The sequence below is a fragment of the Lacerta agilis genome, chromosome 13, assembly GCF_009819535.1.
Source record: "Lacerta agilis isolate rLacAgi1 chromosome 13, rLacAgi1.pri, whole genome shotgun sequence".
In the NCBI taxonomy this organism is placed as follows: domain Eukaryota; kingdom Metazoa; phylum Chordata; class Lepidosauria; order Squamata; family Lacertidae; genus Lacerta; species Lacerta agilis.
The window spans coordinates 19,916,992-19,931,146 of record NC_046324.1 but is presented as its reverse complement, the minus strand read 5'-3'; the positions used below and the strand labels follow the sequence as shown (position 1 = coordinate 19,931,146).

At 43.5% G+C, this 14,155-nt stretch overlaps 1 protein-coding gene across 2 annotated transcripts in view; it reads right to left on the bottom strand.

The window, feature by feature from the left end:
• Positions 1–14,155, bottom strand: part of ADAMTS17 (ADAM metallopeptidase with thrombospondin type 1 motif 17) — a 158,899-nt gene that overhangs the window by 62,394 nt on the left and 82,350 nt on the right. For both annotated transcript variants that reach the window (XM_033166477.1, XM_033166478.1), the window contains exons 9-11: positions 9,449–9,589; positions 7,956–8,106; positions 2,328–2,429 (exon numbers count right to left, since the gene is read on the bottom strand). In XM_033166477.1, coding sequence (XP_033022368.1) covers positions 2,328–2,429; positions 7,956–8,106; positions 9,449–9,589 — 394 coding nt within the window. The remainder of the gene's footprint in view (positions 1–2,327; positions 2,430–7,955; positions 8,107–9,448; positions 9,590–14,155) is intronic.

Below are 14,155 nucleotides of genomic sequence, written 5' to 3'. Positions count from 1 at the left end.
TGGAAGGGACCCCTCCTCCAGCTGTGTGTTAGTGGGCAGAGACAAAAGGGTTTATGGGATGTAAGATTTCAGTTTGGATGATGTAAGTAAGGAAAATCATTTGGTGCACAATGTGGGTTGGCTGGGGCAGGCTCTAACAAACAAACAGACAGACAGCCTGGCTGATTTATCTGTCCCAAGATTCAAGCCTGCTCTGCTTATTGGAGAAGCAAGAGAACTCTGAGGAAGATTTTTTTGGGGGGAGGGAACCTTATCTGGAAGCCCATAGTCAGCTGCTTAGAGCATTCTTCAATAAAATAGTAAGACATCAGTACAGTGGTACCCCGCAAGACGAATGCCTCGCACAACGAAAAACTCGCAAAACGAAAGGGTTTTGCGAGTTTTTAGTTGACTCGCGAGACGAATTCGTCTATGGCTGTTTTTCGCAAGACGAATTCGTCTGGCGAGGTACCACTGTGAGCCGCCGGAGCCGCGTTTTAAGGCTGCAGCGAGCGCTGCAGCTTTAAAACGCGGCATCGCGCCATAGCTAAAAAGGCTTACCTTTTGGCTCCGGTGTGTGTGTGTGGGGGTGTTTTCCGCGTCGCGTCCGCCATTTTGGATCGACTCAGACATGCGCAGTCGATCCAAAATGGCGGGCGCGACGCGGAAAACACCCCCCCACACAACGGAGCCAAAAGGTAAGCCCTCCCGACCGGCACGGCGCCGCGTTTTAAGGCTCCAGCGAGCGCTGCAGCTTTAAAACGCGGCGTCGCGCCGCAGCTAAAAAGGCTTACCTTTTGGCTCCGGTGGTGGGGGGGTGTTTTCTGCATCACGCCCGCCATTTTGGATCGACTCAGACATGCGCAGTCGATCCAAAATGGCGGGCGCGACGCGGAAAACCCCCCCCACACACACACCGGAGCCAAAAGGTAAGCCCTCCCGACCGGCACGGCGCCGCGTTTTAAGGCTCCAGCGAGCGCTGCAGCTTTAAAACGCGGCGTCGCGCCGCAGCTAAAAAGGCTTACCTTTTGGCTCCGGTGGTGGGGGGGTGTTTTCTGCATCGCGCCCGCCATTTTGGATCGACTGCGCATGTCTGAGTCGATCCAAAATGGCGGGCGCGACGCGGAAAACACCCCCCCACACACCGGAGCCAAAAGGTAAGCCCTCCCGACCGGCACGGCACTGCGTTTTAAGGCTCCAGCGAGCGCTGCAGCTTTAAAACGCGGCGTCGCGCCGCAGCTAAAAAGGCTTACCTTTTGGCTCCGGTGTGGGGGGGTGTTTTCCGCGTCGCGCCCGCCATTTTGGATCGACTGCGCATGTCTGAGTCGATCCAAAATGGCGGACGCGACGCAGAAAACACCCCCACCACCACCGGAGCCAAAAGGTAAGCCTTTTTAGCTGCGGCGCGACGCCGCGTTTTAAAGCTGCAGCGCTCGCCGGAGCCTTAAAACGCGGCGCCGTGCCGGTCGGGAGGGGCGCGGCTTACCTTTTGGCTCCGGTGGGGGGGTGTTTTCCACGTCGCGTCCGCCATTTTGGATCGACTGCGCATGTCTGAGTCGATCCAAAATGGCGGACGCGACTCGGAAACCCCCCCCCCCAAAAGGTAAGCCTTTTTAGCTACGGTGCATTTTAAAGCTGCAGCGGGCGAACAGTTCGCTCGCTGCAGCCTTAAAATGCGGCGCCGCGCGGCTCCGGTGCCGGCCGCCGCCCCTTCCGACCGGCGCTCCCTGACTTTTTTCCCATAGGAACGCATTAATTAAATTTTAATGCGTTCCTATGGGAAACGGTGCCTCGCAAGACGAAATTTCCGCAAGACGAAAAGTCTTGCGGAACGAATTAATTTCGTCTTGCGAGGTACCACTGTATCAGATACTGATACTGCCAATAGTAAGAGTACAGTAGGCCCAATACATAAGTGCAGTTAACTTACACACGATCACAGCCTTGCACACTTTGTCAATGAATGAATGAATGAATGAATGATGCGAGACCTGAAAAAAGCCCTCAGAAGGGGCTGTGTGAGATTTCACAACAGCATCCAGAGCACTTGTACAACCTTCCCAGAGCCTGGAAAGCAAGGCAAAGGACTTAAAAAGATATTTCTGTGCTAGGCTTTCCTGCTGTGGAAATTTCTAAGCCCTCTGCCTTGTGCTTGCCAGCCTCTGGGAGAGTAGCACAAGGACTGGTCTTGAAAATGGTCTTGAAAAGCAAGTGGAAGGGCAACTTGGAAGGGCAACTTTTAGAAAACTGATACTGTTGACTGCCTAGAAAAATTTGCTATCAGGCAGCATAGAAACACAGCAAATAAATAAAAAGACCAGGCCTGAAATCTCCCTTAGGGGGATTACCTTGTCTGCTCCACATTCTGTGCCATCCAGAGGAGGGTCCAATTTGGTTTTGCAAGATGTGTCTCCTTCCACAAGGCACCAGAGACCAGCACACATCAAATGCTGCCAACATAAAAGCAAAGGCATTTTGTCATTTTTTTTCTGGAGATATCAGCTATTGTTTGTGAGGGAGGATGTCTCCCATGTGAATCCAGAAGTATCTGATTGGCTTCATTTTTAAGCAAAGTGATATTTTCAAAGAACAATACAGTTATGTTTTCAGCACTGGCCACCTGGGCTGGAAATATGCATCCACACACACACACTTGACTGGGGGAAATGTGACACTTTTTATTTCTACCATATCCCCCATCCCCTCTTCTCTTTCTCCTCTTCCTTCCCCAAAGAAATAAAGTAGATGCTTTTGGTAAACAAGCTAGCTGCTTATTTTAGATTAGTATGGGAGCTTGAGACTTCCTGATCTCTGCAACACCTCTCTTCTCTGCTCATAATCTGAACCTGTTCCCCCCCCCCCATCTTTGCCTTTATTGCGAGATGAGTGCCACAACCCCATAGTTGCCTTTGACTGGACTCAGCCATCACGGAGTCCTTTACCTTCACCTTTTTACCTTCCCTTTTTATGCAGGTTTGATTAATATACACATGTTGGTAAGCATGCTATTTTCAATAATGTGTGCATGTCTATGCACATTTCCCTCTAATATATGCATATTTGTAGACATTGTTTGGCTGGAGAACTGTATCACACAATTTGTTGAATTGCAAATGTGCCTTTAAAAGATCCTCAGAGAACCTTACCAGGACAATTTGGTCCAAAGCACCAACACAACTGGGGTCTTGTGTATGTATGTGTTATATATAGTGTCTCCAGTTTCAATCCATAGTCTTTTTTCACAGGCCATTTATATTCAATATGAGACACTATGGCAATGAACCAGCAAAGAAGTTCTACTTTTGTTAATCCTCAGAGACACACATACACAAAATCTCATGTGAAAGTTAATAACATGTCTAATTGCTGTCCTTGTGTTTTATGGTTTTCGTAAGTTGGGGTATTTAAAAAGTGTGACTGTTTTCACTTTGCTGTTTTATATGAAGCTTAAGTGTTTGGTTTCACTGCTTCTGTATATTGCAAGACTTTCCTCTTACTAGAAAATATTTTTCATATTATTATTATTATTATTAAAATTATTGCAACCCATTTTACACTTACTGGAATGTCTTAAAAATGTTTGCATGGGTTTCAGTTTGGCTGATTGTCAAAAGGCACTCTGGCTTAATAGGGGGAAAGGAGAGAGAACAACTTTAAATAGAATTGTAAAATACAATGTGGGAATCTAAGAATATCCAAATAAAAATAATTTTTAAAGTGATGGCTATAAATAAGCAAAGGGCTTGAGAAATTGAAACACAAGCAGCTTTCAATTAACTTCCACAGGGGCTGGTGTGCAAAGCAAAACTACAGTTATGCTTCCTTTGAATTAGTTAAGATTTGTATTGTGGTATACCAAGTGACGTGTACCGTATTTTCCGGCATATAGGACGACTGGGCGTATAAGACGACCCCCCAACTTTTCCAGTTAAAATACAGGGTTTGAGATATACTCGACCGCAGATTCTCCACCCGGCGTGTAAGACGACCCCCCGACTTTTGAGAAGATTTTCCTGGATTAAAAAGTAGTCATATACGCCAGAATATACAGTAATATTGGTGGGAAATGACTGATTGAGCTGCCTTAATGTTACAGAAGAGACAGAAGGCAGAAGCATCACTTGCTGAACTGCTCAGACCCTACAAGAAGGCTAGGGCACATAGATAGGTCCAGGAAAGGTGAGAGAAGCATCAGCAGCAGAAGGAAGGAGAAGGAAGAGGCCTTCAGGGTCAGAAAGCAGGGATCTCAGAAGTGCGAGAGGGCACAAAGCACTCCAATATGAAATTTAAATTTAAAATAAAAAAAGGATCATAACTCAGTTCTGCACCACTTCGTTATAGGTTACATAGGCAGAATTCTTTTTTTGAAAACACACACACACACACACACACATTTTAAATGTGTGTGTGTGTGTGTATACAATCCTCCATTGTATATATTTGTATACCATCCTTCATCCACAGATCTCAGGGCAGTTCGCAACAACAGAGCTTCAAAATGATGAAAAAGGAAGTGCCATGAAGTGGAATGGGCTCAATAAATAACAAAAAACAAAAAACCAAGAAAGCTGACAGCTTGAATTATATCCCTAGCCATGGCATTTTAAGCTACAATTTAAATACAGCTTTAAAAGGATACTACTGCTGGTTTCCTCATTGAGAGGTTCCTGATAAAATATCTAGGAATCTCTGGGTTTGCTAGAGATCCAGTTTGAAAAGCAGAATTTTCTGTATTGCATGTAGAGAGCATTTACAGTATTCACATCCCAATAATAATGCCCCCCCCCCTTAAGTTAAACTTCTAAAGAATGACAAGGTCAAAGTGCATTGCATCTAGCTATTTAACAAGGCTATAAATCTTGGGGGAAACAGCTGGTGCTGGGATCAAGGGGTTCATCTTTTTGCCATTATACTGAAATATGAACATGAGAGCAAGTGAATTGTAGCAAATTCTTTAAAAAGAGAGAGAGATAAAACATTCTGCTCCAGTCACCTGATTTACACTGGATATAGTACAGAGGCAAACAATTTGGGGAAAATGTAAGTTCTATGAGCTGCAATTTTCCTTTCAAACAATTGCCTTAGCGTGACAGAAGACAGAAATCCAGCTTATGTTTCTCCCACCCTACCCCCAATGATACCCATTTTTAAAAGTTTGGTTTTTGTAAACCCCACACAGGATGACTTTATTCCATTCAGTAGTATTGGTTTCCTCTTTTACCCTATAACATGAACTAACAATAAAGTTCCATTCAACATTAAGATCACATCCACACATACATAAAAAGCGCTTTTGTTCCACTTTAAAAGACATGGCTTCTTCCCAGATAATCCTTGGAACTGGAGTTTGTTAAGGGTCTCATAACAACTCTCTACTCCCTTAAGAAACTCCAGTTCCCAGGATTCCTGGAGAGGAAGCCATGGATTAAGAGAGGATTGGAAAGTATAGGGGCCATAACCCTCATTTCCTTGAACAATAGTAAAATAATATTACACAATATTGAAACTGGATGGACAATATTGTGCCTCAAATTCACAGAGGGTGAATTGGGGAGGCCATTCTACTGAATAATCTCCAGGGGGAACTGAAATTCTCTAACAGTTTAAAAAATTGTCAGAACATTCATTTCTGTCAGGGAACTGTCCCCAGTGCAGCGCAAGGTGGTGGAAGGACTCTCGGGATGCCACAGAGAGCCCCGGCCACACCTGACCAGCAGCACCTCCTCTGGTAGCAGAGGTAGCAGAGGCTTCCAGTGTGGAGGGGCATGGGTCTCAGGAGATGGAGGGTCGAGGCTCTGGGGATGTCGGAGAGACCCTGCACTCCCCTAGCCCTAGGGGTGATGAAGGAGGCACACAATTTCCGTTGCCCCAAAGGTGTCGAGGGGTGAAACGAAAGGATGGAAGGCGGGGTTTCCGTATACCGTTGGGGTCAGAACCAGAAGGAGCCATTCCCGGATTCTGCTGATGTTTGATACAGACATGAACTTGTTAGCTCTGCACTGTACATAGTAGGCACAATAAAGCTACAAAAGGAAAGGTCAGAGTTTTGCCTGCTTACTCATGAGCAACTAACCGAGGACCTTACAATTTCCAATGAAATTTGGCTCATCCCTATGTTGGTGAACTAGTTGTGCATGTGGAAATGTGTGGGTCTCTGACTCTCCAAGGTCAAGGTCTTGGACCCGTGCTTTCTAGGTAAGGGACAAGCAGAGAACTATGCATTGTTGTGGTTGTTGTTTTACTGAATGTTATCTTCATAACTATTTTTTTAATACCAAATTTCAACAAAATTGAATAGGGCTGATTTATTGAAGCTTGTTTCCTTTTTGTAACAAATGTTTATATTTATATTCTGTTTTTCATATATTGTCTTATTGGATAAATATGGGCTAAAAGAACAGCTTGCCAATCTTTTATGCAACTTAGACCAACTTCTTGTTTTAGACCACTTCCTCTACTCTGCTTATTTCTTGTAGATATTCTGGATGACAGAGCCCTAGCACTTAACACATCTACTTTGAAAGAAGTTGGATTTCAACATAATTTACCTCTCAGAGCCCTCTCTCATTCTTGATCTTTAGTACATCAGATATAGATTTATACTTGTACATATTAGGCCACAGCATGGCTCAGGATACAGCAGGTAAAAATAGTGACTCCCCACCTTAACCACCATCTTGCATTTGGCTGTACGCCACCTCTCCCAACATATTATTTTGCCCTTGGCTTCAATTCAGGGGTGGGGAACTTTTTTCAGCCTGAGGGCCATATTCCATTCTGTGCCACATTTCAGGGGCCACATGCCACTGGTGGGCAGAGATAGAGGGGAAAGTGGGCATAACCACAGATGTGGGGTTTACCTTTGTACAGTAGACTAGTTTCTGTACACATTCACACACACACACCCCTCTCTATCCTCCATTCAGGCAAGCAACAAGCATTATCTGAGTTCATGCCTTCATGCTATGCCACTGTTGGCCAATGCCTCAAGTTAACTTACTGTGCATACTATAATGTCCTCCCCTATAGAGAATCCTGTGCAACTCTCAAGGGTTCCACAGCTGACGTGCAGGGGTTCCTCAAGAGAAGGCAGCACAGAAAGGATTTCCTGAAGGTTGAAAACTACTGCAGTAGGCCAACCAGCAAAATACATATGTATATATAAAGGCCTCAAGCCAAGGAAAGCCAACCAGCTTCTCAAAGGGAAAATAATTGAGAATGTCCTTTCTTTTAACAGACACTTCCTGGGATGGTCTTTAAAGATATACACATTCAGAACGTCTCTCAATAACAGCGAGCTTGGTGGTCCACATTCCCTGAAAAACACTACTTAAGAAGGTTTTTAAAATATTTTTTGTGCTCATTGTTTTCATGTTGCATTAGCTGCCTTCCCGATCCAGAATAAATAAAATGGAACAGTTAAGGCTTGAAGTTCATTCCCTCTGCTACAGCACACAGTGAAAAGTTTTATTAATTTGGCACGTCTCATTTATGTAACATTAAAAAATATAAATGGTTATTTTCTGTTTTATATCACATTTCAAGTTCCTGGATTTTTAACTAAGGGGAAGGGGGGCATTTACTGAAACAATTACCTCCCTAAATAAAGGGCAGAATTACGAACTACTCTCCCTATTCTAAGTGCGACCTCTAGGGGAGAAATGGCCAAAGTCTGTATTCCCAAGGGCCACTCTGTAAACCACACAGCAATCCAGGGGCCAGAATAAATTTTGCCACCCAAACTGGCCTCCTTGGGAGTGATGAAACTCCATAACAGAGCTGCCATTGACTTTGCAGTTGAGTTCATGTTCTCAGGCACAGAATTACATGCTATGTACAAAATAAATTTCTTTATTACTTCCATCTCAAAACAATTTGCCCTAATAAATGAAACTGTGGGCATACTTTTTTTAACCCTGCTTGGGGCCTTATGGTTCGGTCCCCAGCTTGCTTATGTCCCAAATGGGTTATCTTACCTCCATATTTTTGCAGAAAGTTGCATTGGTTCCAAAGAGGATCTGGCATTGCTCATCTGCGCTGTAGTGCATTCCTGGAAGTTTGTAAGGAAGTCGCACAACATATCGGCTCCGTGGGTCTGTTACCAGTAAACAGGTGCTAACTTTTGACCTGCAGAGATAAAACATATTTTGAAGGGCATTGTGAGAGCGTTGCTCTATTTCATCAAATGACTGCATTTTCACAATACAGTGGACGCTCGGGTTGTAAACGCGATCCGTGCGGGAGGCGTGTCCGCAACCCGCAGTGCCCATCTGCGCATGCACGATCGCCAAAACTTGGAAGTAATCCATTCCGGTACTTCTGGGTTCGGCGCAGAGCGCAACCCGAAAACACATAACCCGCAGCGTTCGCAACATGAGGTATGACTGTATAATGGACTTCCAATTTAGCAACCTCTTCAAAACATGCCTCCCAACAGTGTACTACTATGTATACTTACTACCTCCTTTTTAAGTGACAGCTTGCTATGAAACTGTGCTATGTATTTGATTTGTAAAAAAAAAGAAAGGTATAGTGTACAACACAGTTCTTGTCCATGAGTGCTTAAGGAGGCTTATATTGAAAATCTACGGAACAGAATTAACAGCATCAATATCACAACAAAAACAAAAATATCAAATATCAGATTCCCATGACAAAATGTGTTGGCTACAATCCAGAGAGTTAACTGTGAAATTAAAGTTCTGATGGATTATGGTCTCAGAAAGGGATTATAATGGAGCTGCTAAAAGGGGGGAAATGGTTATAATCTTATGAAGGGTTTCGGGTAAACTTTGGCCCCACTTCAGACCTTCCCCAAATTCAGCATTGGGAAGAAATTGGCAGAAATTATAAGAAACAAACTAGGCACGATGGTAAAAATGTGACTACCACCAAAAACGACAATCACATGTCTAGCTCTGCTCTCCCTCTCCATAATATCTAGTAGAAAACTTATCTCATGACATCATGACATCACAACATTCTATATTTTCCAGCAGTGAAAGCTGGGAAAATGCATAATTTTGTGATGCCATAATCAAAGTTTTCTACTAGATGTTATGGAGAGGATGGGAGAACTAAGACCCATAGTATCTCTTATGCCAAGTTTGGCCCAAAGAAGATGAAACACTCATGAATGTTACGTTTCTCTATTAATTTCATGGCAAAGCTGCAAAAGCATAGAACTGGATTCGTCATTCAAACCAACATATTTCAGTTGTCACAAAACACTGGCAAGGTTTGATTTGAAAAGGACAGCAAAACTGGGATTCTTGTCAAGAATCTGTCAAGGTGCTGAAATATGGGTATCATAACGTTTCTGATCTCCTGCCAGTAATGTCTGCAAAACCCAGGATTCAAAGGAGACAGCTTTGGCACCCACCATTGAAAATTGTTCATCATTTCTGCAGAGAAGACAAGAGACTGGTGTCTTGTGATTCAAAGGCTTTGCTGACAACAGCATTCTTACTTGAGAAACTTTTCAAGGTCATCACGACTGCAGGAAGACCAGGATAGGTCACTGGGATTCCTCCCCTTCACCCATTCTCCGGACATGATGTGAGATCTTCCAGCACAGGACAAGTGGTCATCATCATGGCTCATCCCCATGCTGTCAGAGAAGAAAAGGAAATAAGTAAACCAATACTGTGAATGGGACACTTCCATTTGCAGTTGCAGCTTCTCAATTTCAGTTTCAAAAAGTAACAATATATTGTTTATTTCTAAGAGATGGCAGATTTGTAGTACTGGAAAAGAGTTTTTCAGCCAGATAATCCAAGCTGTGATAATCCACACTAGAGTCCCATAGACTGTCTTGAATGCTGGTACCACTCAATTGGCAGCACTGTCTTCACAGATTTCCCATTCTTGTGGAACTGCCACAACATTCCACCTTGACTCTGGTCCCAATTCTGCCAGGATATGCACCTTCAGCTCTACATTATCAGAGATAAAAATCAAGCTGTTTCAGGGCTCCCTATGCACAGTAATGTCACTCGGATCAGTGATCCAGGATGCAGAACTGAGGATTTCTGTCTGTCATTGCTAGCTTAATGGAAAGAAATCTTTCAGTTTCAGCCAGGTAAGTAACTCTACACAGGATACAAGGCTAATACCTGGCAATCACAAGGTAGAATGGAGGAGTGAACACAGAAGTCAATGGCCTCAAATGGTGCCTTTGTGTAAAGACCTGGACACAATGCAAGGCTCTGTACTTAAAGGAGCACCAGATTTAAATGCAATAATTAGCTGTAAAACCACCTTCAAAAACTTGAAAGTGAGATCACACTGAACACATTTACCTAGATAGAAAATGAAAACTTGTACAGCAACAAGAAAACCAGGCAGGGAAACAACCCATCCCTTCTTCCAAGGAGTTCACCACAGTGTAAATGGGATTGTCCCCTTGTAACCTCACAACAAATGAGCTATGAATAGGACCAGGCTGAGAGATAATGACTGGCCTAGGACCATCCAAATGACCTCATATTTGAGCAGTGATTTGAACCCAAGTCTCTCTGGTCTAAGTCCAACGGTCTTCCCATTGCTCCTGGGTTTTGGTGGCCTCAATTATGCCCAGTTATGGAATGACATTAATGTCAATTGTTAGGTTAGTGGGCTGCATCTGACTTGGCAGGTCTGGAGTAATCTGATAACAGCCAATAACCATGTTACAGGGAAATGCATATAAAACAAAACTGCTTCTTAATGGCTGATGGTCTGTGACTTGATAGGTGTCGTGTGTTTAGGAATAACTGTTCTGTTCAATGCAGCAAAGGGCCCACAAAGCTCACCTAACAATGCAAGCTCACCCTTGCAATTGAGGTCATGTAATCCTTGCCTCCAATGAGCTGCATTTTAAAGGGAATTCTGGGAAAGCGGCTCCTCTGAGCCACTTTACAAAGGTCTCCGTCTTTTCCTCACATCTGTTCATGCCTAAAAGGCTAACGTGAAGGGGGGGGGTTGTCAGTAATTGCCTTTGTGCTTTGAGTTGGGATGCCTCCATTCAATCAGCATATATATTCTCACGGCTATGCATGTAATTAAAAATGACTGTTAATCAATGCTAGTAGGTAGCACTTGCTGCTTTAAAATAAACTAATGAACAAATACGAATAAATAACAGAGCAAATTTCCCATTCACTTCCCATTCACTTCTCATTGAAATAATTGCAGAAGTAGCACATTTGAAAATCTTTCCAGAGTTCACAGGTCTGAAGCTTTTGGTATGAAATACACTCATCCTTCTCCCCCTTTGGAAAAACTAGTCTTAGATATTCCCATAGGGAATTTCCTAAAACAGAATAGAGGGGATTTTTATTTTTAAGGGTCTGTTAAACAGGAATACTGTAATAAATCCCTGCTTTCTCTTGTCACACATTCCTCCTCTTCCACAAGCCTCTTCATAGTTAATCTAAGTAGGAGTAGTGAAAATGGTAGGAAGTCAGCCATATGCAGCTGCTAGAAAGGCTAGAAACAATGGGCAGATGTCAAGGTTGAGACAATTGGATCAAATCAGATTAACATTCTTAGTTAAAGTAATTTTTTTTACATTCAACACCCATTCACCCTTGAAATTAAAAGAAAGTGTGTCCTATATCACACACAGGCTGGCTCATGCATGCATAAAGTACAACTTGTCTGTGCAAAGAAGCTACCTCACAGATCAAACACAGGGACAACTTCATTATATAGTTTTAACTAATTCATGCGTGGTTTTTCTGGGGGACAGGACCATTTTTCTAACTCTTACAGCAGTGCAGCAAAGCTGGAAAATGTACACCTCATACTCTGGTGAAAGTACAAAATGGGGACCAAGCTGGACTTGTAAGCTTATCCAGGACTTATACCTTCTGTGGAGTGCAATATGGGAGCAGGGAAGAGACCCTGCTGAGTATCCATGCCCATTATCACATGTGCCAACTACCCTGCCCCCAGCACCTGTGAGAATGGCCAAAGACCATCTTGGCTGTGAGTCCAGGAAGACTTGCTCACTACCTTACAGGCCTTTTCCTACCTGGCCTGGGAGGGTGCGACTCTGATTGATTCCAGCAGGAGAGGGGGGTTGTTGTTGTTATATTTTTTATCTGTCTTTTAGATGATGATGGTGATGATTTGTATACCACTCTCATCCAGGTTACAGGGCGGTTCATAACATAACAAAATGAAAACATAAAATACACAATAAAACAAAAACAAACCTATAAACCCCCCCCCCCCGCTCCCACAAACACATTTAAAAGGCCATAGCATGACATATGTGGAAATTGTTTAATTTGGCTGTGTACGTTTTGATGTTTTATTTATTGTTTATGACTACTTTTGTTATGTTTGTAATTATGTAAAAAACAATTTCATGTTGTAAGCCACCTTGAACATGGTTTTAACTATGGAAAGGTGCATACAAATAAAATGATCTATGTTTGTATGTATGCCTCCAGGGAGAGGCCTTTGCACAGAAATCTGTATGTGTGAAGGCTTCCATGCAACCTGGAACTCTGCACAATCGCAGTTCCATGTTGTGTGGAAGCCTTTGCATGTATTGCTGTACGCAAAAATCCCCCCTTGCAGACATTCATGCTGTATGCACGAATGCCACTGGGTCGTGCTAGTCGGAATGGACCTGAACCCTGCTTCTGTTGCTGTACATACAAACGATAATGTCTGAATAGGACTCTTGTGGTCAAGAAGCTGGGCTTTATTGCTCTACCTGCCTCATCCTCCCTATGGAGAACTACATCCCCCCCCCCATATGCAACTACATGAACACACTATGCAAATAAACAACATGCACAATATTTGCTTAACTTATGTCAGTTACTGGTAACTCAGTCAAATAACTTAGCCTTTCTTTGTGCAGAATTTGGAAATGGTTAGTGCAGAGCGCACACAAGTCTAGCTACTGCCCTGAGGCTTTGACCAGAACTGCTGTTAAAAATTGATGGGAGCCTTCCCAGTGATTACGATGCAGATGAACATTCTTCCCAATGAAAACTCACAAACAGTTACATAAGCCCTTCTTCTTTGTCCCATTAAAGCTGTATTTTCCCCCTTAGGGTCATTGCAGATTTCCATCCAATGCCACAAGGCCATTTTCCCACCCCAATAAAAGTTTTATGGTGAGCTGTGTTGAAACATCTACTTTTTGGGCCAACGTGCCAAGAAAAACGTGAAGCATTGCTGAAGCTTCCTGAAGGACAAAAGAGCTGCAGCTCCACCTACGACGCATCCTGCTGTTGATGCAAGAGCCAAGTATGATGCAAGTTGGAAGTCGCCTTTCCAATGCAGAGACCCCCCCCCCCCACACACCCCTTGTTGGGTTTTTTTTACTCACTCTTCAGTCCTCAGTGGACTTGAATGTTAGGAATTTTTATTGGTGTTTCATACTGAAGCTGCAACACTGGAAGAAGGCCAGTTGCTAAACTGATTCAATATGTTAAAAGTGTTTCAGCCCTGAAATGCCTAGCCCGGCAAATCTTCAGGCACCCATGCGTGAGAAAAGAAGCAATGAAGGAAGGGCCCTGGTTTAGAAAAGCTGGAGTTTGAACTGGGGGTTCTCTTTGGTGCTAATTCTAGACTCACTTAAATTAATGGACATAACTAATGTAGGTCCATTAATTTTAATGGGTCAATTCTGAATAGAACTAGCACTGGATACAACCCTTGGAACCTCACAGGAGGAGGGTGAGGGGCTCCTTTCCAGGATTGTGCCTGCTTAGCATCCTCAGGCATAAAAGTAAAATGGGATATGCAACAGTGCCCCCTGTGATTGACAGACATATAAGGCCTCTGGATTGCCTAGGCCTAATTTCCATGACTACCAGCCTGGTTTTCTATCCTGGCCTGGTCAGAGCTTCCAACTAGGGATGTCAGACAATCCTGACAAAAACAGGAGTTGCTGATCTTTGCTTATTCGCCCCATGTCCAGAATGTAAATCAATCCAGTGAATACAGTGCTTTCAGTCTGTAAACGTTACATAAGTGATTACGTCCCCCCCCATTTGTATTCCATGTCCTCTGTACTGAAATGGAACAGCGTAACAACAACATAATTTTACAGAAAATTATACTAGCTGTGTTGAAGTGAGACTCAGCGACCCGTTCAATAGGCTTCTCTGTGTGGAATGGCAGGGTGGCGGCCATCTTGCCCTTCACCTCAGGAAGAAAAATGTATTGG